A 25,317-nucleotide genomic window follows, 5' to 3' on the forward strand; every position below is an offset into this window, starting at 1 on the left:
TCATAATGTTTCTTTTTATTGCCCATAATGTTATTGCAGATTCGCATCTCTCGCTCAACTGTTAGTGTTTCAACATCCAGAGGTGCCCCACCCAGCACACTGTCAGTAAAAGGGCAGATTGAAACAGTGAAAGTTAAGGGTACGGTAGAGCATTCTGCATGTGTGCAGTGAATAGAAACAGGTAGTAGTGTGGTGCTTTTCAGTATGAACAATGGAAGCTGACAGGTAAGGCTTGAATTGCTTTTGAAAAGCTGGGACCAATAAATTAAGAGAAGTGTGTGAGTGTACCTGTTTTGTTTGCGTAAATGTAATATCGACATAGGTTTGAAAATGAGCTGTTTAAAAATAAGAAATTGGAGGAGTAAGAGTAGTGTGGGTATTTATACATATATAACAGCAATTTACTATAGTAATTAATTTTTCTTTCTTCTCCACAGGCTCAGAAAACTGAATCTGTAGGTGACAAGAAGGAATGAAATATCATGAAAATTTTGGGTTGATTTTATGTACCTCTTGGACAACTTTTAAAAGATATTTTTATCAAGTATTTTGTAAATGCTAATTTTTTTAGGACTATGATAGTTGACATATTAAACTGTATATGAACATTTCCCTTCTCATAACAGTGCTTTTAGAAATTCCCATTGTTGCCAAGTAATATAAATATCAACTTAATATTGCAAGGTATGTGTAAAATTGGATCAGCATTCCATACACTTGCTTTAAGAAATTAAGTCTTGTGCATATGGTGATGTTTTTACTGTGCGTATTTGAATTTTTCATGCAGTTTTTCTAGAGCAATAATCAGTGGTGCTTTTGTACTTAGGGTTTATGTGATTTTAATGAAACATGGATAGATGTGGCCACCTGCTGACTATTTTGGGTTCTTTTAATGGATTAAAATAAAAGGTCTCCTTGCCTGCAAAACTACAGCCTCCTAATGTTTTCTCTAAATCTGAGGAATGCCTTACTCATATTTTCAGCTGTTACAAGGAAGACTAAATGATATAGCAATGATAGCTTTGCATGCAGTCTGTTTGGATTTTTTTATTTTTTCTGCTGTTGTCTGATAAAAAAAAAAAAATACCCGCACAGGAGTAGCAGGTTGGGATTTTCAGTGGCCCGCAACCTAAGCGACTTTATAGATACATTCTTCAGATACTCTGTCATAGGGTGAGTAGAGCTGACATACTCTATCAGGATATTGTGTCTGTAATGAAATATCAACAGAGAATGAATTGCTTGATTGCTACAGACATACAGTAACTGTTAAAAACAGCTTTGTTTCTCCTCCTGCTCCCTTTTCATTAACTAGAGAAGACTTGCATCATATTCTCTGGAAACACTTCTTTCTACCTGCAATCTCAAATTTAATATAAACAAGTAATTGCTGTTCTGCTTCAGCTGAGGACAGTTGTTAATACATTGAAATCGCTGTTAAACAGCGCTATATATTTGTTACCTGGTAGAAATGGAACAATGAAAGTTATTTTTGAGGTGATTGTGGTGATATGGTGGAGTAGCTAATGATTTTTTAGTATCCATGTTTCAACTCTGCAGCTCATTATAAGCGCCTTTTATAATTTTTCTCCTTCTCTTTTCTCTAGGGGCCCTGGTATTTCTATTGTTACTTCTGGGATGGGAGGGGTGAGAGAAAAAGATGTTCCCTGTTCTTCAGTAGTATTGATTTGTATTGCTCAAGTGGTGGCCATTATGTCTGAGGATACTTCTTGCTTGTTTAAGTCAATAAATGAATGACTGTTGCTTGACCTAGTGTTCTATTTATTCTTTGGGAAGAAATCTCCAGTTGCTTTCTTTTTTTTTTTTAAATTAAAACAAACAGAAAACCATAAGTCTGTCTATAGTTCTTAACAAGTTAAAAGTTGAGATTGAATGCAAAAACAAATAATGTTATTATATGCTAGCTAGAATAGTAGTTAAGATTGGTATCAAGATAAGCACCTCTGCTGCTCTTGTGCTAGGCTTGCTACAGCCAAATAAACGGAGTCTGTTTGCTGCATCATGGTCTTAGTTTTGGAAGAAAATTGAAAGTAAGTCTCTACTTTTGGTGATGGAAGGTAGAGGGCTGTAACAAAATTTGTAGCCTAATCAGAAGGAAAGTTGATATGGTTTTTCACTGATACGTACTGAGTAATCCTGCACAGTACTTCTGATATGTTTTCTTATTGTCCCTGTTGAAAAGTCTGTTAATTTAGATACTGTGGTCTTGGGAAGTTTCATCTGTCTGAACTTTTTCACATAATCATCAAGGTGTTTTTTATAAGCATTTGCCAATTTATGGGTTTATCATTCCTGGGGATTGGTTTCATGATGTTATACTCACACCAGTTTTTGTGGAGAACTAAGAGATTAGTTGCTTAATCTTACCTAGCCAGGTGGAGTTGTTGAAATGACCCTTCACAGCAGTGATGTAACATCATAAGACACTGACATATCTCTGGACAGGCTTCTTTTAGGGGAGCTCCTTTGACTAAACCTCTGGCAGATAGAAGTTGGTCCTTAAATTAATTGGACATTCTAATGTAACAGTTCTGGCACAAAACTCATGTCAGCTTGACCAGATTAGTAGATTCAGTTCAGTGCTAGAGTTCTGTTAGAAGCATTTAACAATAGAAAATCCACTTAGATGAAGTTTAATGAAGCACACTATCCTGCTGATTCAATTAATATTTCTAATTTTTCAGAAGTGCTTTGTAAATGTGATGCTTTGCAATTTTTTCATTTATTTGTCAAGTTCTCAGAGATGCAGGAAAATTGTCAAAGCACTGTATCAAGTTGTAGAACGCTTTTTTTTTTTTAATTAGAATGATAGTGCCTTCAAACATATGTGGCTAGGGTGTTTTTGTGGGCAGCTGGTGATCCTCAGAGCACCTTCAGGAAGTATGTAAGCATTTTAGTTTTGAAGTGTTTTATGAAAGGGCCAGATGCTGCATCTTAGCCTTAAAAAAACTTGCATCATCAGTATTTAATGATCGGTTGCTTCACGCTTGTACACCAGATTTGGAAGAATCCCTGAGTATTTGGCCTTTCTGGGAAGTAATGGATGGGTAGTTCAGGGTACGTACAACAATTTTATGTATATATTTATTGAGAAGGATGGACTGTTCTCAAGTTTAAGGAAGGCAGGCCCATGAGAAATAAGACTCAATGAATGATCAGAAAATGTCACTCTTGTGTAGTCAAAGACCCACATTCCCTTACCTTTGTGATTTCTCATGGTTGTTACTTTCTGCTTTTTCCATGTCCTTGAGTGAACTTGAGCTAATTGCACATGTCAGCCAAAGGATGCTCTTGATATTTTGACTCTTGAAATGACAAATGCAGCTTCTTCCAGTTGGAGAACTGCAGATGAAATGTAAGCTTTTATGGGGGTGCTAATGGAAAATAAATTCTTATGCAAAACAGCAGTGAAAATTTAGTTGTTTTGCTCAACTCCCAACACTTTGAGAGTTATTTGGTCTGTTCATTTAAAAAAAAAAAAAAAGGTAGGTAAAGGGAGAAAGAATATCAAGAAAATTAAGTTTGTTTATTAAGGAACTTAAGGGATGTTTCAGTTCCTTTATTAGAACAAACAGCAAAATATACATAGGTAACAGTTAAAGTTCTACTAGAATAGGAACAACATTATTTTTTTTTTTGGTGCGCTTTCTTCAGGAGAATCAAGGAAGAGTGTGAAGGGAGAACACAGTTTGAAATTAAACCACTCATACTATACAGAAGTATGCATCATAATACTAAATCTCAACAGCCACAATGTTAATTAAATTTCTAATACAATTATACAGAAATTTATATAACCTGAAGGAGATAATACAACTGAGAAACAAGTGACTATTCTGTATGCTGTAAAGATAAGGTGTCATCAAATGAGAAAGGAAAATAATCTGAAATGTGAAGGAGTATGTGTCTCCCCTGAATAAATTGCTTTTGACCTGGAACCCTCATGGGGTCTTTATTTTCACTTAGGCCATTGTACGTGGAATGCTGCTGGGCAGCTGACTGGTATCTGATTTTAAACAACACCTTGGCCCACTATCTTAATTTATATTAAATGAGTCAGTAAACTTATACATTTAAATCAAAATGTAAAAAGATAGCAGAGACTGTCTATAAACAAGTTCAGTAGCAAGAACTCTGTCATCCTCCTAATTTAAGGATTATGGTTCTTTTATCTGTAGGAAAACTAGAGCAATACTCCTACTGCTGGTTAAATTACCACAAATGTGATGGTCAGGAGCACCATTAAAATGTTCAGTGTGATGATTTTTGTAAAGGCAAGAATTTTCTACTGCTGTTCTCTGTAACAAACAGACTTTTTGCTTTATTCACAAACTTTGAACTCACTGCAAAGCTGCTATTTACCTTGATTATGACCCACCGATTGCCTTCTGTAATAACCAATTCCGGATTTATAATAAATCAAAATAATTACAGCTTTTCTATAGAAAATGGACAGAATGAGAAATAAATAGTTTTGACATATTACTCCCTTTGTGATGAACCATAGTATTAGCAACAAAGTAGTGCATAAGTAAGAAGCAGAGACTCAGTGGTATAGCAAAATACTGTTTTCTTGTAAGCACCTTCAAAGATAGTGATAAGTTCTTGTGCAAAATGACTTCACTAACACTACATTGCAGATTTGTCTATTGATACTAATTAGTCGTTTTTCCCCACTAAATGTGAATAGAAAAGAGTAGTTTAATACCTTTTAGGGGGATAAAGCTAGTAATTTAAATTCCTGCTTAAACAAGAAATTGAGTGCATGGGCCCACTGTGCTTAATTTTACCACTGGTGTAGTGTAACTTGTAGGAATTGTTTTATCACTGTTTTGACTCTCATTCAGAAACAAATTTCAGGCTTGGGGATTATAAAAACAAACTTATATTGGAAGGTTTCAGGTACTATGCTGCCTGATTACGAGTCTTACTCTAATAACGAACAATTTAATGCAAAGTGATAGAACTTGAGGAGACGGTGCAGAGGCTGGAAGTAATGACCTTGTCAAAGTCTTCAGTCCATTTTCAAAATCAGCATAAAATGCTACTGTAGTTCCTCCCAAAGTAAAGGTTTTAGAACAAGAACTTTAGCCTTATCTAGGACAGCTGGAAGGCTGTTCTAAGCTTTTCTTAAAAGCATCAGAATAAAATCTTGTAATGATCTAATGTCGTAAAAACAAACCAACCCCCTTCTAATTTCTGATGATATTCTGTAATGGAAGAAGACTCGAGCTCTTACAGTAAGACGAAGGGATTGATTGCCACTGGAGGTTAAGAAACAGATGTAAATATGTCATTTGCATCTAGAGTAACTGACGAGAAGAAAGAAGCGGTGGGTCTGGAGAATTTTTTGTGATTGCTTACAGTCACTTCAAAGCCGGCTGCCTATTTGGCCCCAGAGGGAGGATTGCTGCTGCTGTGGCAACAGGAGGCAGCCGGGGGATGTCCCAGGACGAGGCTGGAAGAAAGCTCCCTCACAGCAGCACGTGGGAGAGAAGATGCGTGAATACTCTGAAAGCAGCGTTAGTCTGTGGAAGGCAAGCCAGGAAAAGAAGAAAAAGGTAAGAGATGGAAAAAGTCTCAACCCTGTAATCTGGCAGGTAGGGGTGGAGGAAGAGACCTCGTGCAACACAAGAGAAACTGATTTTTCTAGGAGTAGATACAAGAGGAAAACTGCAGAATTCTCTGCATATGCAAGCAAGACTTGAGTATCACCAAGTCTGTTTCCCCCTTAAGCCTTGTATCAACAATTCAGTTACTGAGTCTACTTTATTTTTTCCTTCCCTCTGGGATATATTTCTGGTAAATCTTGTAACTGTGTTTATTTCCTTGAGGGCAATAGAGAAATCAAGCTGCCACGTACTTCATTGCAATTAAGTATCATTTGTGCATCAGTGCCAAATTTCCACCTCGAGGATAACTACTAGTTGATGAGTTTCCAGAGTCTTTCAGGAAGCTTTGCCTGCTTTGCCAGCCAAGGGAACTAGGACGTGAAGGTTTTGACCTATAGGGTAACTCTCAGTCTGGAACCTGTTACTAAAGTCTTCCATATCATATTACAGAGTTTTATAAACATATTCAATTTTTAAATGTCGTGGTCTCCCCCTCTCTCCCCAGCGGGCTCTGTTTGGAACGCTGCTCTAGGACCTCATTACCCTGATAGCAGCTCCCTGCGCAGGGACACGATTTTCCTTTGTTAGTTGTCACTGTTAGCACGTGAGCCTCGAGCCAAGCGCAGCATTCATGGTGACAAGTCACAGTGAACTCAGACTCCCAAAGCCAGTAGCAGAGAATCCTCCGTGATGTGGGAACAGTCACCTCTCTGGCAGTAGAGATGGCGTTAGGACTATGGGAAATGTATGAAATTTATGAGTTGCAAGCTCCAGTTACGGCAGCAGTTGTATATATATTTGTAAAAGCATACCAAAGGCCAGGTAAAATGAAACCGTATTTCCAAGTAGATGTCACTGTCAGTGATGAAACTGCAAGAAGTTAAGGAGGATCACTGCCACACGAGTCTTAAGTAACTGATGTTAGAAGACCTTTCTTTACCTTTCTTTGGCTCTGTAAAGCCCCTCTCCGACTCACACTTGCATGTTCACAGGGGTGTCTGACTTCTTTTTGAAATGCTGGGTCTGTAGAGTGAAAACAGTGATCGTGTTCCTCACCTGATGAATGCATCCGCTGGCAGGGAGTTCTGTGTGACCTGGTTTACCTTTTCAGGAGGGGCTGGTGCTTTTGGTCTGTAGGCTCTGAAACACATGAAGTAATACGTGTAAAGTAGCCTGCAGTGCAAATACTGCATTCGCAGAAAATCCAGTGGCTGACTCAATTTATCGCTAAAAACAAGAGCCTTGTTTTACATCAGTAAACATGGAAGACACTGACTGTCCCCTTTATTTCATGAAGCAATTAGACAATGATGCACTTGATACCATATATCTCCTTACAACAATGCATCTTCATGTTTGGCAGTTTGAGCTTTCTAAGTTATTGTTGGGCCGTGAACGAAGGGCTCTGTTATCTGTTATGTCTTTCAAAACTGGGTGGATTTTTTCCTGCTCAAAAGGCCGGATAAAACAAGACAGTGAGAAGCCCTCAGCCCAAATCCCATTTAAGGATTCTTTTCAGTGCTCTTCATGCAGTAACTAGCCTTCCTGTTCCTAGTACGGTCTGGGCAAGTGTTTGATCACCATAGCATCATCTCCTTTGCAATGTGCCTCAAGCACTTTAAATAGATTCATTGCAAAGGACTGCAACCAGCTGTTTGCTGCCTCTAACCATAGGGAGTTAGCAGTTCAGAACAGCGTAGAAGTTTGAGACACACCGTGAATCTCCCTGGTGGCTGTTAATTTATGTTTACCTCCATCTAATGTTAAATAGTTTTCTCCCAACTTCTTAGCAGCTTTACGCTTTCTATTTTCCAGGTGTCTGTTTTCCACATCAACTCTTCCTTCAGTGATCTATAATGTAGTCCTGAGAAGCTTCAATGGTCAATTATTTGAATCTCAGCTGCCCTGCATCTGAAGTTTTCATGGGGTTTTCATCAGCCGTAAGAACCGGGAAATGCAAGCTATGATGGGCTCTCTAATCAGTGTTCTGTAAGCTTAAGATCCCTGCACCCAAATTCTCATCAATATTTACAGACCCAGACCAAATGATATAGCAATGTTTTGATGTATATCATATGCCATATATGTTACCATATGGTATGATACGTATAATAACTTATCGCTATTTTTACTAAATCATGGGCTGGTCAAAAGAAAAAAAAAACACACAAAATTCAAGTGGTCACTGTATTTAAAACAAAAACGGCAACAAAAAAGCATTTCATAGCTTTGTCGTTATTTGCTGGACAAAAGGAAGGATTGAATAATTCAGATGCTGTGCAAAAATGTACTGAGATGTATTAGGGTTTTGTTAGAAACTAGCTAGGATTTAGCTCAGCCTCGAACTTCTGAACAAAGGACATTTGTATTGGATGTGTTCCATATTTTACATACTACAGCCACATACAGTTTACATACTAAAATCTGATTTATTTATTTATTTTTAAGAAGCAAAGCCCAATGGCGGTCTTTGGCGCTGTGTTTGTCACAGTGTCACTAAGCTAGCAAACCAAAGGGTGCCAGGGCTAGGCACTCGAACCCAGCTGCTTACCCTGTTGAACTGTCAGCAAAGTCCCGGCATTGGGTCCAGGCCAACCAGCTTTTCTCCCAAGCAACCCTTGGCATGGTTCAGGGTTTAGCTCAGCCCAAATTTTAACCACCCGAACAGGACAGCTGCATCCGCGTTGTCAAGAATTTAATAGTATGAGCCTGGCCAGGGCAAGGCAGTTAGCCTCAGGAAGAGTGTGAGCACTGGTGCAAATCAGTTTACTAGCACTGGTAAAATTCAGAGTTGAGGAATATAGCAACAAGTGCTCCCTACCTTCTGCATGCTGAAATTCAAATTGGTATTTTCTGTAACTGTGCCATGACCTGCCCTCCCGCAGAGAGGCCTGTGCTCTTAGAAACATCCAGCATTAAATGACCAGAGAGGCACACGCACCTCTCCTGGAGGAAGAAGAAAAATCCAAGCATGCTGGTTACCGAAAGATGACAAACTGAAACTCAGGGCTGGGAGCATACACAAGCAACGTATTTGAGGGTATACTTGGTCTGATAAGGTCTTGGGTGCACTGAGAGTGGTGGACCGTAAAGGGTTGAAGGGTTTTCTTATTTTACTTGAGTTTTATTTGTTTTAGATTTAAAGATCCAAAGAAAGAAATGGGAGTTAGGACTTCTAATTTGGGTAGTTTTCTTTCCAACGGAAAAAGGACTTTAACTGAGATAAAACAGAGAGCATTGCCCTGTTACTAGAATTTAAGAATCGTGTTGTGGGGTTTCAGTGTGTGTTTTTTTGTTTGCTTGGTTATTTTAAATGGGATTAGGTGCATGAATGTCTCTTATTTATTTTTTTAAGAATGTATACTACTTTGAAAATGAATTTTAAGTAATAATTTAAACAGCACCAGTACTCAGATCTGTGCACTCAAACCCAGCTGCCTATACTGTTAAAATTGTCAGCAACTGTTATCCAGAGTCTGAGGAAAAAGGCATATTCTGCTGGGTTTTAAGAACTGACTGTAATGTTTAACTTTCAGTGACCAGGAACATCAATACTGAAACTTCAGTGAGAGCCTCTATGATTTTAAGTTTCTGACTCTGAACTTTGGCATAAATCAATTCTTCAAGTCAGGCATTTACCTGAAGGCTGGAAAGCTGACACTATTTTTTTTCAGCATTCTAAGGGAATGCCCTTTTTTATCATTTTTCCCAGTTTTTAAATAGATTTACATCCTGTTCTGGAGTTCGCTACAGCACAGGTGTCTTATCCCTGACTTCTGCTGATTCATCAGCTGCTCTCTGTCTCTGTGTTCCTTGTGCATCCCCTCAACACAGCGAAACCAAAACTCGGAAACTGCCAGCTGGCAGGCTCGCCAGGAAATATTTTTGGTAGTTTATTAGGCAACTCTCTTTTCTGTTTTGTGCAAAACAAATTTTCCAGAATTCTCTGAATTTTAACCATGTGTTGAAATGTAAGGTTTAATCTGAGACATAAAGATGAAGTTCTGATGAAATTTCGATCAACAGGATCGAGGTGATCCCTCCTTTAAAATGTCAGTATGCTATTTTCAATGTTATTTAGATTTCAAGTAATTCCTCCTGCAGCTTGTTCTTCTCAAACCCTACTGGTTTTTATGAATTGTATCAGATTACATAGGAGAATTTGTTTTCTGTTTTTATTTCTCAGCTTGCAGGAATTCAGTGTTTTACCTTATTGCTCAGATCTAGAGGAAAATAAACTGTAAAAACCACAGCTTTCATTTCTAATAAATGTCTAGCAGATAAAGCTTAAAACATGACCCAGCTGCTTTATAAGACCAAGCATACCTGGCATGCAAACAAAAAGAAACCCGGTATAAAAATAAGGTGAGGTTTTTGGAGGGTCCCAACTCTTCAAATGCTGACACGCTGGGTTAGCATTACTTGTGTTTTAACTCGATGGTTCAAACTTCAGCTGTATTTAGGTGGAAGGTAAAATGAATCCTGTACAGTCGTTCCTCCTCAAAAGCGCTTTCAAACATACATGCAAAAACCTTATGCACGGACTAAGTAAATGTATTTTTATTATGGCCAGAATAATGAACTCCCAAATTAGAACTGTGTTAAAGACAAATACCTGGGCATTTCTTTAAATGCTCGATCTAGTCATTGTAAAACATCTTGTTTCTTTATGCGAGCTGACTTTTAGTGTTATTCAGTGCTTTGCTTACAAGGGCCTGCTGAGAGGCAATTACTACTAGTGAAACTTGATGCTGAAAGATCAAGTTCAATTCCTTCTGTTTTATTTGATCTCGGAAGCCTGAGCTTTAATAGAATGCACCCATGCAAAAACTAGCAGTACGCTCATGTTCTAGATCTTGCTTCAGGAACACCTACCCTAATGGGGTAGCTGTGATAAGCTGGGTGAGAACACGTATAGCAGTTAACTAGGAAATAATATGGAGATACTCCCATTCAAAACGTAGATGCTTAATTTTCCAACAGTAAGAGTTTCTGGGTATCTGAGAGAATTCTGAGGGTCCCCAGTGCTGTCTACTCCCACTCAGGATCCACACACCTTCTGCTCGTCTCGCTTGCAAGCCCCCCTCATTAAACATTTCCAGAGCCCATTTACCACCCTAGCCCCCAACCCAAATGGTAGCCCTGCCTTTTATCCATCAGTTTGGTAGTTTTCACCCACTTGGATGCTTGGGAAATCTAAGTTCAGTTCAAATTCTTCCTCCGGGAAGCAAACACAATAAGTACTTTGTACCTCCAGAGAGAGCGAGCCAGCCATCCAGGCAGACACCTTTGAAAGAGAGTTCTTCTTGGTCTTCACTTGGCCTCTCCACTTTACATGGAAAAACTAAAGATCAGTTGAGCTAGAATGAGCAGCCTTTTAACTTTGTGGTAGGTACTTACCTGGAAAAAAGGGAAGCCCATGTGCCAATCTCCATCTTTAATTAGTACTGGGTTTAAAACAAGGAAGCAAACAAAAAAAACAGCATCATGTAATGCAAGGGTAATTGTACTTCCTGTCTCTTGTACTTTAAAATCTGTAAAATCAAGAGATGGAACCAATGGTTTTACAGCAGCAGGTACCTTACACGATTTATATCTCAGTTAATAAACCACGCCTACCTGGCACACCAAAACCCTTCTCCAGTTTATCTAGGCAAACTGAAAAATTAAAAATAATCATTTCAAGGCATCAATTGGATGCTAGAGAGGAAAACAAAATGTTAAGAAATCTGGATCTGCAGCCCAGGATTTTCTCAGAAGACTAAACAGTAAATGGAGATCAGAATCTCAGTGATGTGTATTTCATGGATGATTGACAAATCACATATGCTATGCAAAGTAGGCACTGTCAGCCAAATGGTTCGATGCTAACAGCACTAAACTCTTTACTGTAAGTGCAAATATTGGTACTCCTTGCATTGCATCATTGCTGTTTTGGGGAAAGCAGATATTTCTACTACATAGAAATAAAAATACATGACAGCTCTGAATGAAATCAAACCACATTTGGAGGAAACACTCAGGAGAAACGAGGCATTGTCTTAAAGCGCGCAGCAGGGCAGTGCGGTAGTGGATCAGCCTAATGATCCTTCCATTCTGCACTTGTACTCTCGCTGGATTGCCCACAGAAGTGTCAGTTCTCTCTTCTGAAGACTGCTAAAATCTTTGCCTTGGTGATTCTGAGGCAGAAGTGAAGCCAAGATGGCTATATTTTGTGATGGGGGGAAAGCATCATTTTTAATTTGCAATCTTTCAACGACTTCAGTTCTTGGACGATATCCTAAAGTTTACTGAAGACCCTGCTTTATCTTCTCTGAAACAGATATTTTGTGTGCCATTTTTTATCTTACCTTCTTCAAATATTTTATTCCATTTCCTTGGTCTTTAATTCTATCCCTAAAATAATATTTTTTCTTGATCTTACCTATTTTCCTCATGTATCTCTGAATTCTAATTCTTCTGAGATAAGGTGAAAGGCTCAGCATGATATTCCAACATAAAATGGATCATTGGTTTGTTTCACTGTTTTCATATTAGAGTTCTAGAAAAAAAAATCAGATTCTTGATGGTATGTAATAAATAGAATGGTCCTTTTTTAAAGTTAAAGCTAGATATTGAATTTAGCTTGCTTTCTTTTATTTCTTTAGGAGCCCATAAGGAGCATAACTGACTCCCATTATTTCTTCCGATAGATTATTTTGAATGTATCATCGGGAAACTTTACCTACAGTGTTCTTCTACTCTTCTCTGGGTAGATCTCTGATATTTCTCGTGGCCTCCTCTGGTTTTATCTAAACTGCATACAGTATCTGTAAACACTGAAATAACGTTCCCTTCAGCGTTTCCTGTAATTATATCAGACTATCTCAGATAAAAGTATGACAGCATCTCTCAAGTTTTTACTTTGATGTAAATTGTAGTAGTCCGCTGTATTAACTTCAGGGGAATTCCAAGTCTATACCAATGCTACTGATACCAGCCCGACTCTGAAGATTCAGACAGATAACCCCTCACCTGCATTTTAAAAAGTTCTAACACTTCTACCAGGTTACTACAATAATTTAACACATCAGATCCAACCCCCCTAATCGCAAATGGCCCTTAAACTTGGTTGAACAGAAATCTAGATTTTCATTTGAAGAAACAGGAAGATAAATAGTCATTTACAGACACTATTAAAATGTGTCTGAATACACTTTATAATTTGTGAACATTAAAAAAAGTCACTTAGGCTTAAAATAAGTCCTCTGAGGTTTAGAACTCTAAAATGAAACGAGTGAAACAAACCATTGATACATCTTAACTCTTGTGCTCAGTGGAAAGTGCCTTGGTGTATTCGAGTACCTTACTAGAAAGAATAGTAACAATGAACTATTTTGAAAGTTTTGTAGAAGTAATGACATAAGAAAACGCCTGCCAGTATAGAAAGCAACATAGTAAACGTTGTTTTCATGCTCCTATATACATTTTGCACTACCGTTGCTCTAAAATAGAACCTGCATGTTATTTTTTTTCCTAAGTCCTGCTTAAGAAGCAAACAAAAACAATCTCTAGAATTCTGAGAAAACCTGAAAGGCATCAAATGGACGTGAAACCAAACATGGCAAATACCCCAAATTCTCTGTGAAGAACTGCCTAATAGTGCACAGTTAAGTACAGCAGTTTAATCTTTTTCTTAAAATTCTCTGGATAATTAGGAAATGTAGTCAGCATAGAAAGCTGTACTGTCAAACTGATTCGGTTACTCTAATCGAAGTTCATTTACAACATACAGGGGCAAAAATTAAATTACTTAAAAGAAAAAAGGAAACAAACCAGTAGAAGTCTTTTATTCAGTAGGAATTACATAGGTCTATTTCTTAGTTTCTCTTTATAAGGGGAATTTTTCATGTTCATTCAAATATTTAATAGTGAAACTGAAAGGATGTCATAGTTAGTGCAACCTACATGTATTTGGATAACAGCAGACTAAAGATGACTTTCAACCAGACTCATTTTCTGCTCAAAATATAAATGAGGTATAGGTCTGGTTTCAGATTCTTGATGGGAGATTCAAGGTTTATTATTTATTTTTATATAAAAATGAATTATGTTTTCATAAGGGACCTGAGTTAATTTTACTCTTCTACCTGCAGAATTGAAGAATACTTAGAAATATGTTTGTTAGGGGTGAATTGATTTGTATTGTTTTATAAAAGCATAATTTGTCAACGATGATGTTAATTTGGGTAATAGAGATCTCTAATGCTACGCTACTTTTCACCATCACAGAGAAGAAAGCAAAAGGCGAAATGGTGTATTTTGGGTTGAGTGGGAGGACGTCCATGTTCAATGGTAATGATGTGTTGGAGAAAGGAAATAAAGGTCAAGAATGGAAGCATACATTTTGGTATTTAGGATCTGGACCAGGCAGAATGCATGTTGGCTACGCCATCCGTAAGGAGCTCTCCAGTTGAAAGTTCATCTAGGTTACCAATGTAGACTGCAGAAAGGATCTTTTAGGCATGAAGCATAAGCAAGTGGGTGTTTAAGACCATTTCTATGTGAAGCTATTTAGCTAAATTGTAGGTTATTGTTTAAAGCTGCAGAAGGAATTTACTCAGGGCAGTACTGTATTTTGACACATTTGGTTCTTTATGTGCATATGTATTACACAAAATAACAACAACAGTAAAAAAAAAAAAACACAAAACAAAAAAACTTGGCTGGCTCCATAATAACATCACTCTTCTCACCCTTGACAAATTAATGGTTGGTTTCAAGAGTAAGAACCAACAGTCACAAAAAGACAAGTAACTGGAGGTGATAATTCCCATTTGAGGGGGGAAAAATGAAAAAAAAATCAACCAAGAAAGTTTAGTGAATGCTTTATGTTGCTCACATAACCTACCCCCACTCCCCCAATATTGTGCTTCAAGTATTTAGCTACATTGTCCGGCTTGGCAATTTACAAGCCATAAATACTTTCCTTTGTTTATAAAGAAAAGACCAGATTTCATGAGAAACAGAGAAAGCATTTTCATATCAAGAACTGCAGCCAACATGTAATGCACTTTCTGGTTGCAAGATTGCTAAACTACACTGATAACTGATATAAAGTATTATGAGGGAAGTATATGAATTAAAAACAAACAAAAAAACCTTATCAAGACACACAAATCAAGAAGAAATCAAAGATACTACATTTTTATTTCCCAAACATAAGCAGTAATTCAAGAGCGTTCTGTTGAACATATCTGTATTTGGATACTTACAGTGCTAAACGCTTTCTGGGGTTAAAAAAAAAAAAAAAAAAATGACAACATAGCTAGGAGAAATTTTAAAAAGTCTTTGGATCAGTCCATAGCTAAGTTTTCAGCTTTATTAACAGCAAAATCTAGTAAATTTTATTATTTTAAAAAATTATTTTAGTGAACATGTATGAATATTCAAATTTGAAAGCCACAAAAATATAACGGGACACTTAACATCAGCAAAAAGAATATGTAATGATATCAGATGTTAATACAATCAAATTTTCAGATTAAAAAAATCTAAGATTTTCTTTTTTGTTCTAACAATTGTTATATCTGAAGAAGGAAAGTAATTCCACTCTTTTTTTCCTAATGTCGATTTTTACAGAATGAAAACATCTCTTTAAAAACATTAAATTTCAGTGACAGAGTAGAAGAGATGTATTTTTACTTATGGATAATGTAAGGTGACAACATCACATGAAAGAAAGGGAATTATTTGAAAGCCCAACACTCAAGATTGTAAAAATTCAGAAATGAGGGTATATTTCTCCACTAGTATATGTAACAAAAACATCCTCAATTGAATTGCATCAGGGAAAAAAAACAAACGCCCTGTTAATCTCTGGAAAAAAAAAAAAAAACACCAATATTTATTACTGCTGCAGGAATTGTTAAAACTCTAACATGCATCACCAAACAATAATAACGCTGCATCTTCTCTTGTGGCCATTGTGACTTCCGTGTTAAGCCACATATAAACAACATCAACAAAATCAGATTTTGTCTGTAAGGAGAAGAGGAATGTATGTTTGTAAAATCTGCTTATTAATTATTATTTGTAGCACTGCTGTGGTCGGACTTGAGTCGGGGACTGGGATTCCATTTTGCTAGGTGCTCTAAAAAAAATTAAATAAAAGACACGATCCTTATTTTAGTCACAAAACACACAAACATTTTGATTCTGTGGGCTGTATTTTAATCTGCATCGGGAAAAGTTACAAGTTGCCAAAAGAACGGGGAAGTTCGATATATTCAGGGTAGTTTTCCTCTACTTTCAGACTCTTTGACCGTTAAAAATTCTCCATTCCTTGGTTTATAGGTTTAGTGATGTCATACATATGTTCTTATATGTAAACATCAAGGGAAATTAAAATGTTAATCACATTATTCATGTAGTCCTTTGTTGTGAGAACCACCTACGAGATATTACGATACATATTTTACATAGCTAAGAAAGAGACTCCAGTCACTTTATTTTTTAAATCTTTATTAGATGGTAAATGATTTCATTGCCATTTCAATTATTTGAAGTGTTTATTTGAAATAAAGCCGAGGCAGAGAATGGTTATTGTTGTAAAAACCGGGAAAAGGGAGACACCCGGACATTTTGTAATTTAAAAACAAGGGAAGCTACAGATAAACCGATCAAACCTAGTACATACGATTTTACTGCTTCAGGAAAATCTGTAACAGGGAACACTTTTACCCTCATGATTATAGACCACGCCAGATTAGGATTTTAAGGTTTGGGTTTGTTTTTTTTCTAGGGAATTTGATCATTGTACGTCAAAATGCATGGAAGCTGGGCTCCTGCTGTATAAATCTAGTTTTTAATCCCTCTTTATAAGAGGGCTGGAAATAAATCAGCGAGGTTGTAGCCTCCTTTCTGTGACCCTTCCCGGTTCCGTTCGTGCAGAGGGGCGGCTGCGGGGAGCCCTCGCCATTCCCAGCACAAAGCTCCGGCGGCGGGCTCTCAAACCGAGCTCGTGGGCCTCGGGCTCAGGCGTGTAAAGCCTCCCCTCGGCTGCTCAGAAATACGGATTAAACCCGATTTGTCCCAAAGTTACAGAGCCGAGGCCCGAAGGCTCGTTGCGCACCTCGTATTTCTGCCTGGTTTCTCTGCCATCTCAGACACGCTTCTGGCTCGGCCAGTTACGTTCGTCAACAGCCGCGTGTGTGAAAGCCTGACAGATTTCCCTGCTAAATTCGCTGGTTTTGCCCTGAAAGCTGCTCCTCCTCGCAAGGCCGCGGCTCGACCTGAGAACGCCCAGGCTCGCTGCGAGCCATGAGGCAGACAAACCGCCGCGCTCCTCTCACCCCCCACTTTTTTTTTTTTAAGATTCCTCCCTTTTTTAAACCTAACCACCAGCGGGCCTGCGCTTTGTTTCCCCCTTCCCGACCCCGAGGGGCCCTCAGCACGCCCCGGGGCCGCGTTTTGGACCCCCCCGGGGCCGCGTTTTGGACCCCCGGGGCCAGCCCCGCGTTACCTCCGCTCCCCGCTCGTCCGGCGGCTCCGCTCCCGGGGGCCGGCGGCTCCGGCGGCGAGGCGAGGACAACGAGCAGCGCCCTGAGGAGGAGGAGGAAGATGAGGAGGAAGATGAGGATGAGGAGGATGAGCTCAACCTACAGGCGCCCCCCAGCCCCCGTGGCAGGAACCCGGCGCCCACACACGAGGCTGGGGGGGGGGGGGGGGGAAGGGTTGGTGTTTTGTTTTGTTTTTTTCATTTTTTTTCTCGTTTTTTTTTTTTTTTGTCCTAAAACCAACACGCCTGACTTATGCGCGGGTGCCGGGGGGCAGCGGAGCCCCCCCCCGGGGGGCGCCAAGGAAGGAGGAGGAAGAGGAGGTGGAGGAAGAGGAGGAGGAGGGCCGGCCTTCCCCCCGCCAGCCCGCCTCCCCAGCGGGGCCGCGCTCCCCGGGGGCATTTTGGCTTCGCTCGCTTCCCGTGGCTGCGCCACCGAGGCTCGGCAACCTCCAGCCTCCGCGGCCCCTCCTCCTCCTCCTCTTCCTCCTCCTCCTCCTCTAACCCCCCCCCAGCTCCCTCCGTATCCCTCCGCGCTCCGGCCGCCCGCCCTCCCTCCCTCCCTCCCTCCCGCACGGCGCAGAGAAAAGCGCCGCTCCGACACCGAGCGGCCCTCCCGCCCCGCCATCTTCTGCCCGAGCCGCCCGCACACACACACACACAGAGCACGCGGCGCCCTCCCTCCTCTCCCCTCAGCCGGGGGGCGGCGAGGGCAGGAGGAGCGAGGGCAGGAGGAGCGAGACCCCCCCCCCCCCTTCTTCCTCCTCCTCCTCCTCCTCCATCTTCCGCGGCGGGGGCCGGGGGCTCGGGGGAGGGGCGGCGCGGCGCCAGGGGCCGGCGGGGCTGAGGCGGGGGGCGCGGAGGGAGGAGGAGGAGGAGGAGGAGGAGGAGGAGGAGGGGACTCTTTCTCCGGGCGGAGGGATCGCGCTTTTGGCTGGCTGGCTGGCTGCTGGCGGCGGCGGCGCGGGCGGCCGCGAGTTGTTGTTTCCTCCTCCTCCTCCTCCTCCTCCTGCCGCTGCCCGCCCGGGGCTCGAATGGTGGAGCCCAGCCTCGTCCCGCTGAGCCGCCGGTGACAGCCGCCGGGCGGGCGCCTGCCGCTGGGCCCCGGCGCTGCCGCGGGAGCGCGGCCCGACCCCCCCCCTTCCTCCTCCTCCCCCCCGCCCACCCCCCTCTCCCTCCTCCTCCTCCTCCTCCTCCTCCTCCTCCTCCCGCCGCTCCGGTCCTCGCCTCGCCATGTCCGGGGACGGCGGCAGCAGGCACACGGCGGAGCTGCGAGCGGGTGAGTGCCGGGGCGGCGGGCGCGGAGGGAACGAGGAAGGGAGGGAGGGGGGAAGGGGGGGAAAAAAAAAAAAAAAAAAAAGGAGGGGGGGCTCCGCAGCCCTCAGCGCCTCTCCCCCGCTCTCCCCGCAGAGCTCTACTTCCTCATCGCCCGCTTTCTGGAGGACGGACCCTGCCAGCAAGCGGCTCAGGTAGGGGGCGGATGGCGCCGCCGGGGCCTGCCGGGGAGGGGGGCGGCCGGGCCGGGCCCCAGCCGAGGGCCCTCCCTTCCCTTCCCCTCCCTTCCCCTCCTTCCCCGAATTTATCGATTTTATTGTCCCCGTCCCCCTTTTGTTGTCGCCGCAGGTCCTGATCCGAGAAGTGGCGGAGAAAGAGGTAAGCGGCGCCGCTCGCCCCGCCCGCGGCCTCACACCGCCCCCCCCCCTTCCCCTTCTCCTTCCCCTCCCCTCGCCCCCCGCCCGGTGCCGGGGGGCGGCGGGGGGGTGCTCACGGCGCTGCCCCCCCCCCCCCCCCCCTTTTGTCGCCCCCCGCAGCTGCTGCCCAAGCGCACGGACTGGACGGGCAAGGAGCACCCGCGCAGCTACCAGAACCTGGTAAGGCAGCGGCCGCCGGCCCGGCTCCGGCTCCTGCTCCTCCCCTCTCCTCCCCTCCCTCCCTCCCTCCCTCCCTCAGCAGCCCGACCGAAAAATTGAATTTCCCGCAAAAAAAAAAAAAAAAAAAAAAAAGACTTAAAAAAAAAAAAATAAAAAAAAAAACTTGGGGGGGTTTATCATTGTTATTTATTTATTTATTTATTTATTTTAACCGGGCCCTTCCCCTCGCGTTCCCCCGCACGCACGCGGCCGCGCGCAGCCCCCCCAGCCCCGAGGGGCGCGGGGCCGCCGCCCGCACTGCGCGAGCCGCGGAGGCGCTGCGGACGTCACGGCCGGGCCGCGGGGGGCGGGGCTTCGCTGCCGGGGTGGGCGGGGCCTCCGCGGGGTGGGCGGGGCCAGCCCCGAGGGGGGCGGGGCCTGCGGCGGCGGGATGGCGGGAGGCGGGGGCGCGCCTCGCCGCCCGCCCGTGCACACGCGCTTTTGCACGCTTGCACGCGGACTTGCACGCTTATGTGCGCACGCACATCCTCGCCGTTGCTCCCCCGGCTTGGGAGCTGCAGCTTGAGGCGTCCCAGTTGGCTCCCGAGGTGCCCTGCAGGGCTTGCTGCTTGTTGTGCACAAGGATAGCCGGAGCAGCCAGGTTCACAGCCCAGGTTTGCTTCCCTTTCTTGCCTTTTTTTCCTCTTTCTCCCCCCTTCTTCCTTTCTTTCCTTTTTATCTTTTATCTCCCAGTGTGTGCTTTGCATCTCAGGTGGGGATCTGTGATAGAAAAGGTACTAATTCCCCTACTGTAGTGTGAGCCCCTCTCTGCTAACATAAATATACGTGTATTTTGTTATCCTGTGTACTGTGGTAGTTGGGAAGACAGCAGTTAAGATGTCTGAACTGTGCCTGTTAGCAACTTGTTGCCACTATCGTTTTCGTTACAGGTACCTTATTGTATACTTCAGTCTCTGAATTTCTGAATAACATTTCAGGGGGAGAGTGAGCCCTGTTTGTAGTGTTCATCAAAGCAAGGTTTCCCTTTGAGCTTTCGGGCTGTTTGTAGTAGTTCTGACCTCCACAAGTGAGATTTAGACATATGGAGAACTTTTGAGTTCGTACAAAAAGAGAGGGAACAGCTCCCATCCATAATGCAGCCAGTAAACACCGGGTCGCATGAAGGTTGTTTTGAACATACATTGGTGAACACTACAATGTGAGTTATGGACTTTTCTTAGGGTTGGAACAATTTGTTTATTGTATTTTTTTTCCTGAACCAAGAGGTGAATTCGCTGAGGCATTGTAATGCATGTGGTTATTGAAGGCCGTATTTTCCATTCCAAGCAACGGTCACAAGCTGAGTGGTAAAACTTGGCACAAGTCACTCCCTTATTGTGTTTTATCCTTTAAAGGGATGGGGGTGCAGTCTCAGTGTATAATGGGTAAGGTTAAGCTAAGAAGCTGTAATGACAAGTTCATTCAAACCCTTCTTTGTTGGAATGCAGATGGATACTAACTTAGAATAGGTACGTAATGACATAAGATGTACATCTCATAGTTTGGACTTGATTCCGAATCCATGTGTTTGCGGTAATTGGATCCGTATGGTGGTAATTGGGTCCCTTCTCTTTTCCTTCTCTTCTTTTCTTAACAAAGCTTTCTTAGACTGGTGGTAAACATTTGTGTGTCCTTTTCCACTTTGCCCCTACCTAGAAATGGGGGGGGCAAGATGTGTGAACTTTGTATCACTTGACATTTTAGGCTTGTGAAAACTGGCACAGAAGTATATTTGCAAGGTGAAGGTTGTTTCATACAAAAGAAGTGTTTTTCACAATGTCCTGTTCTCGTTAAACAAAAACTCATTTAACTCTAACCCAGGAATCTTTAGCTGCAAAGCTAGAAGTTGGTGTTGATTTAGCCCTCTGTTCTTTCATTCTTCTAAGGATAAAATTGCAATAAGATATGTGTATCTTTTTTTCTACCTTTAAGATGCTGACTTTTCTTTCTGCAGAAGGCATGTTTTGTCATGCACTGGCACCCTTCCCCTGACTTGAATGCCTTGAACTTTCACTAAACTTCACAGAAAGGGCTGAGAAAAGCTAAGAATCAAAAGTCCTGATAAGTGTGATGTTAGAGGCGCGACTTTTACTCTAGAAGGGAGTAAAGGCTCTGTGCAACAGCTGATGGGATTTAACCCCAAGCTCCTGTTCTATTATTTGCAAACCCATGCCATTTATTACGGGTGTAATTATGTGGATCTAGTGGAGCGTATCTTTTCAAGAGACATTGTTCCTGGTTTTGTCCTCTTTTTGGAAACATTTATTTAGGAAATCTTATTAGAGTTAACTTTCTAATATTCAACCAAAACATGTAGTCTTAATATATCTTATTTCTGTGGCTTAATTTGTGCAAATAATGTTAAATTGAAAGCAATTTTCATCTAGTAAATTACTTCAGTTTTTCTCTTTGGCCAATGAAAGCAAACATTTCATTTTCGTATAAGCTAACACCACGCTGTGCAGGCTTGTAATGGCACAGGAAAATGCATGAGCTCAGAAATGTCATTGTTCTGTGTTTTGTATTCTTCGGTGTCTTTTCGTAAACTCTAGTATTTCTATATTTTATTTTTTCCTGCAGTCGCTATTTGGGGCATAAACTACTTGATTCTTGCTCTGAGGTTGAAGTCTCGTATTTCAGAGTGCCAAGGCTAGTGTTTCTGTTGCCAGTACTACACCTGTGTGCTCGGGCCAAAGACTTTCTGTGTCCCTAGTACTCTACATACAGCCTAAGTACCAAGGGTGGCCAGACTCTTCAGGTCTCAGGATGTTTTTATTTTCTTGTATCGGTTGTGAAAACTTACTGAACTGCTATTTTTCTTTTCTTCTTGAGAGGCAGAGAATTTTTCATGATGGGGGATGAAAATTGAGGGCTCTCGAGAGGGTTAATAGCTCACTTCAGCAGAGTTGAGGGAGCCTTCTGAATTGCTTATAGGCTTTAAAACATGTTTATTAGGGCCCTGACACACAAACAAGCTATGGTGCATCATTTGACTCCAGGGTAATTGTTTTTTCATGTTCCAGTTTCACTGTGGGTGTAGCTGATCTAATTGTGTGCTGTTGCTGAAAGCTATCCAGTTCTGCTGCATCCTTTGTGTGCTCATCCAAGTGTGCAGTCAGTCAGATAAGGGAGCTGAACTGTCTGAAAAATGAGCAGTACAACAGTGATTTTCAGATGATTCAGCTGGCTCTGTGCGCTCAGCACCACGTGGGCCTTACACCGTCATGAGGGAGATGGTCGGAGGGCCTGGGGAGGGTTTGGGGGATCTGCTGGGGCTGTTCCTTCTCGGGGCAAGGTGGACTTCGGCTGGCTGAAGGTGACTGTTAAGATTCACTGTAGCAATTCAAAGCGATCACAGGGATGTTTTAGGTCTTCTAGCGTACAGGCACCACAGTGTATACGCTCAGAACTATTGTGTTAACTGTCTTTGTCTTATCTGAAATATTCAAGTAACTGTGAGTTTCTCTGCAGGATTTTATTTATGTTGGTGATGGTTGAGGAGGGAGAAGGCAGAGAATCCCCATCGAATAGGATGGTAGTGCAGTGGATTTAGTAGACAGTGCAACACGCTTTATTGTTCTCAGAAATTGTTTATTCCCATTTTGCTGACATTTGTCACTTCCTCTTCCCCTGCCCTGAATTACTAGATGTGGTTTAAAGTGAAAATGATGGGCTTTATATTTAGGCCATTCTAACGTTTGTTCTTTGTAACTTCATGAACCTTTGGGTAACCAAAGAGAGTGTCAGGGGACCAGGACATTGACACTGTACATTGTCACTGTGTTTCATTGTTCTTATACTTTCTAACACAGTAAGGTCTTCTAGGCGGTGTTGTGGTTACTGTTTAATAATTCTGTTTCTTAATAAGTAACCAAGTAGTAAGTGGCTTGTTTCTTCACGAATTCTTGTGCTGAAAAGGTATTCAATAGAACTGGGAAGAAAAATGAAACTTAAATCAAAGCTACCTTATCTAGTTTTTATTTACAGTATTTTGAGGAAAGTCTGTATGGTATTTGGGAAGGCGGTCTGAAAGACTTAGACGTGGTGGGATGAAAACCTGTGACACGGTTGGGATCCTTAGCAATGTCTTTGGTCTCATTATCAGTGTTGCTGTTGGACATATGTAAACTTAAATAGCTGCTTTTTGGTTCTACAATACCAGCGTTTCTGTCCTACAGATTACTCCCATAGCTGGTAGTTCAGGTGATGTTACAGCCTCTCTGTTGAAACCATTATATTTTAATGATTAATTGTGCAAAGAACCAATTCCCTTTCATTACCTCAGGAGCAAACCAGTGTATGTCAGTGAGCTGCTTTACACTTGTTCTTTCAGGCTGAGACTAAGATTGTGAAAGATGGACTAAAGGGGACTATTCAGTTTCTAAGCTGCACCTTCTCTTAAAGAAAAAACAAACAAAACAAAAACAAAACAAAACAAAAACACGAAGAGGTTTGGAAGGAGTCTAATATAGACATATAGGTGCATCTGTGCTGACAGTAGTACATATAGTTGAACGTTTTGGTCCACGAGGCTGAAAGTGCTACTACGCTTGTTCATAACTTACCATGTGGTAAGTAGCAAGCTTGCAGCAGGTTGTTCATACTAAGGTTTGGGGGGATTTATCTGCTCTGGTCTTAACCACTAAAAGTATTAAGTAGTTGAAAAACAGATCATGTATTCCTAGGACAGCTGGTTTTTCATATGGGTCTATTTCACGTTAAAATAAAAAGCATTCTGTAGGGAGTACTGGCTAAAGATCCGTATGCTTTTAGATCATGCATCGTTGGAAGGTACACCAGAAATAAATGTTTCTGGGAAAATCGCTAATTCTCCAACTCTCACCGTTGTTGTTCCACCTCCCCCCATCAAAATGATTCAGAGAAAAGTAACGGCTTGTTATTGCAATTCCTAATTTTAAGGCATTAAGGCAGTAGCTAGCGGTACAGGGATCTCAATTTGATGGATGGTCTGATATAGTACAACAATTACTGTAACTCAGTTTGGAGCTTGTTTTGGGTAATAAATTGTACAGCACAGTAGTTAAAACCAGCAGCCAAGCCAGCTTTAGTAAGGTTGAGCTCTGATCTCCTGAAATAAAAGTGGCTGACTGACTTAGATCCTGTTGAATGTCCTTGTGTGGAAGTGTGCTCTTCAGAAAGACGTGTGCCGTTAGACTTGCAGTAAAGCCTGTGAACTGTTAGCATGGGGGAAAAACCAGCAACGCTTTGGAAAACGTTCCAGTATGCATAGTGCTTGGAGGAGGCTCCAGAAGAGGGTTGTATTTTACTTGGTGTCTAAAAGAGTCTGTGAGTAACTGAATTATGCATTACAAATTTAACTAAAGAGTCTAGGTTAAATTATGGTTCTGTTGATTCATTCATTGTGATTCTGACGCTGAATTATTCTGCAGAGTCATGCAGAATGAACATATAAGCACTTATGTCTGTTTCAAAGGTAATAATGTTTTGAATGTTAGTCCAAATAGCTGTGTAGCTGCCTTTAGTGTATTCTCATGCAGTTCATCTGGGATAAGTAAAGTTGGGGGTAGGAGATGAAGGGTGAACTTGAGGGTAATGCAGCTTCTTATTGTCTAGAAAATATTATTCATGCTTAACGTCTGAAAATTTTGCGCTTTCTCATGGTTCCGATTCTTATTATAGTAATGTTTAAGAAATATTACTGACTTGTTTTCTTTGTGTTTTGAACTAGAAGTGAGTTAGCTCGTCCTTTTCCTTACAAAAGCCTGTCTTCTGCATTTCTGGTGGAGGAGCAGGGCAGAGTTAGATGTTGCAGACAGCCTAATGGGAGGAGGACAGAAACCAGCTAGAATTTCATCTAGGTGGGGCTGGCAGGAAAAAAAATCTGTGTTTATTTACTGTTTGACATCACAATTTTGGCATAAAATTTTAAAATTCGTGTTTGTAGAGTCCAGTCTGCTTTTCATTTAGAACTGTATGAATTTTAAATACTTGTACATCTGTCATGTGTTTTTTTTTCCTTCTACTTTCTCCTCCTGGGATCAAAACAAATTTCCATCATTCTATTGGCTTGTCACGAGCTTCTCTATTTTTGACAAAGCTTGTAAAGTATCCTTTTAAAGAGTAATTTTATTTCTTTTTTTTGTCACTTAAATCTGACTTGAAAGTACTTTAATTTTTAAGAGGGCAGTAGGTATATTTTATGTTGGTTTTAGCTTTTTTATGGTTTGTCAGAAAGGGAGGAATTTGTAGAACTAAG

At 41.7% G+C, this 25,317-nt stretch overlaps 3 protein-coding genes across 13 annotated transcripts in view; 2 read left to right on the top strand and 1 right to left on the bottom strand.

The window, feature by feature from the left end:
- Positions 1-1,769, top strand: part of HMGN3 (high mobility group nucleosomal binding domain 3) — a 25,285-nt gene extending 23,516 nt beyond the window's left edge. For 3 of the 5 annotated variants that reach the window (XM_080585995.1, XM_080585996.1, XM_080585994.1), the window contains exon 6: positions 438-1,769. In XM_080585995.1, the coding sequence (XP_080442121.1) occupies positions 438-476 (39 nt within the window). In that variant the 3' untranslated portion in view covers positions 477-1,769. Of the gene's footprint in view, positions 1-39 lie in introns of all 5 variants that reach the window. The other 2 variants (XM_080585993.1, XM_080585997.1) reach the window with 1 other exon arrangement.
- Positions 1,381-18,508, bottom strand: LOC308192417 (uncharacterized protein). 6 transcript variants are annotated; one of them, XM_080586003.1, is made up of 6 exons: positions 17,137-17,267; positions 12,362-12,442; positions 11,034-12,174; positions 6,690-6,773; positions 3,223-3,363; positions 1,381-2,499 (listed from the first exon to the last, which is right to left on the bottom strand). In XM_080586003.1, the coding sequence occupies exons 3-6, from the start codon at positions 11,066-11,068 to the stop codon at positions 2,385-2,387; spliced, it is 375 nt and encodes a 124-aa protein (XP_080442129.1). In that variant the 5' UTR covers positions 11,069-12,174; positions 12,362-12,442; positions 17,137-17,267; the 3' UTR covers positions 1,381-2,384. The 6 variants fall into 6 exon arrangements, with proteins under 6 accessions (XP_080442129.1, XP_080442127.1, XP_080442128.1 ...); XM_080586001.1 differs by lacking the exons at positions 1,381-2,499; positions 3,223-3,363 and adding exons at positions 3,527-6,367; positions 18,397-18,508 and having other exon boundaries at positions 17,137-17,216; XM_080586002.1 differs by lacking the exons at positions 1,381-2,499; positions 3,223-3,363 and adding exons at positions 3,527-6,367; positions 17,832-17,970 and having other exon boundaries at positions 17,137-17,216.
- The window catches only part of PHIP (PHIP subunit of CUL4-Ring ligase complex), a 115,175-nt gene continuing 108,232 nt past the window's right edge, over positions 18,375-25,317 (top strand). For both annotated transcript variants that reach the window (XM_080585979.1, XM_080585980.1), the window contains exons 1-4: positions 18,375-18,448; positions 18,580-18,638; positions 18,793-18,822; positions 18,981-19,040. In XM_080585979.1, coding sequence (XP_080442105.1) covers positions 18,403-18,448; positions 18,580-18,638; positions 18,793-18,822; positions 18,981-19,040 — 195 coding nt within the window. In that variant the 5' untranslated portion in view covers positions 18,375-18,402. The remainder of the gene's footprint in view (positions 18,449-18,579; positions 18,639-18,792; positions 18,823-18,980; positions 19,041-25,317) is intronic.

Source organism: Anser brachyrhynchus, assembly GCF_964034855.1.
Source record: "Anser brachyrhynchus genome assembly, chromosome: 3".
In the NCBI taxonomy this organism is placed as follows: domain Eukaryota; kingdom Metazoa; phylum Chordata; class Aves; order Anseriformes; family Anatidae; genus Anser; species Anser brachyrhynchus.

Excerpts from the sequence above, each read along its gene's own strand:
- LOC308192417 (XM_080586001.1), bottom strand. The coding sequence starts at position 11,068 with ATGGAGATTGGCACATGGGCTTCCCTTTTTTCCAG. Across the intron at positions 6,774-11,033 it reads TGGGCTTCCCTTTTTTCCAG|AGCCTACAGACCAAAAGCAC; the intron begins GTAAGTACCTAC and ends CATGTGTTTCAG. Across the intron at positions 6,368-6,689 it reads CCAGCGGATGCATTCATCAG|TCCTAACGCCATCTCTACTG; the intron begins GTGAGGAACACG and ends CATTTCCCATAG.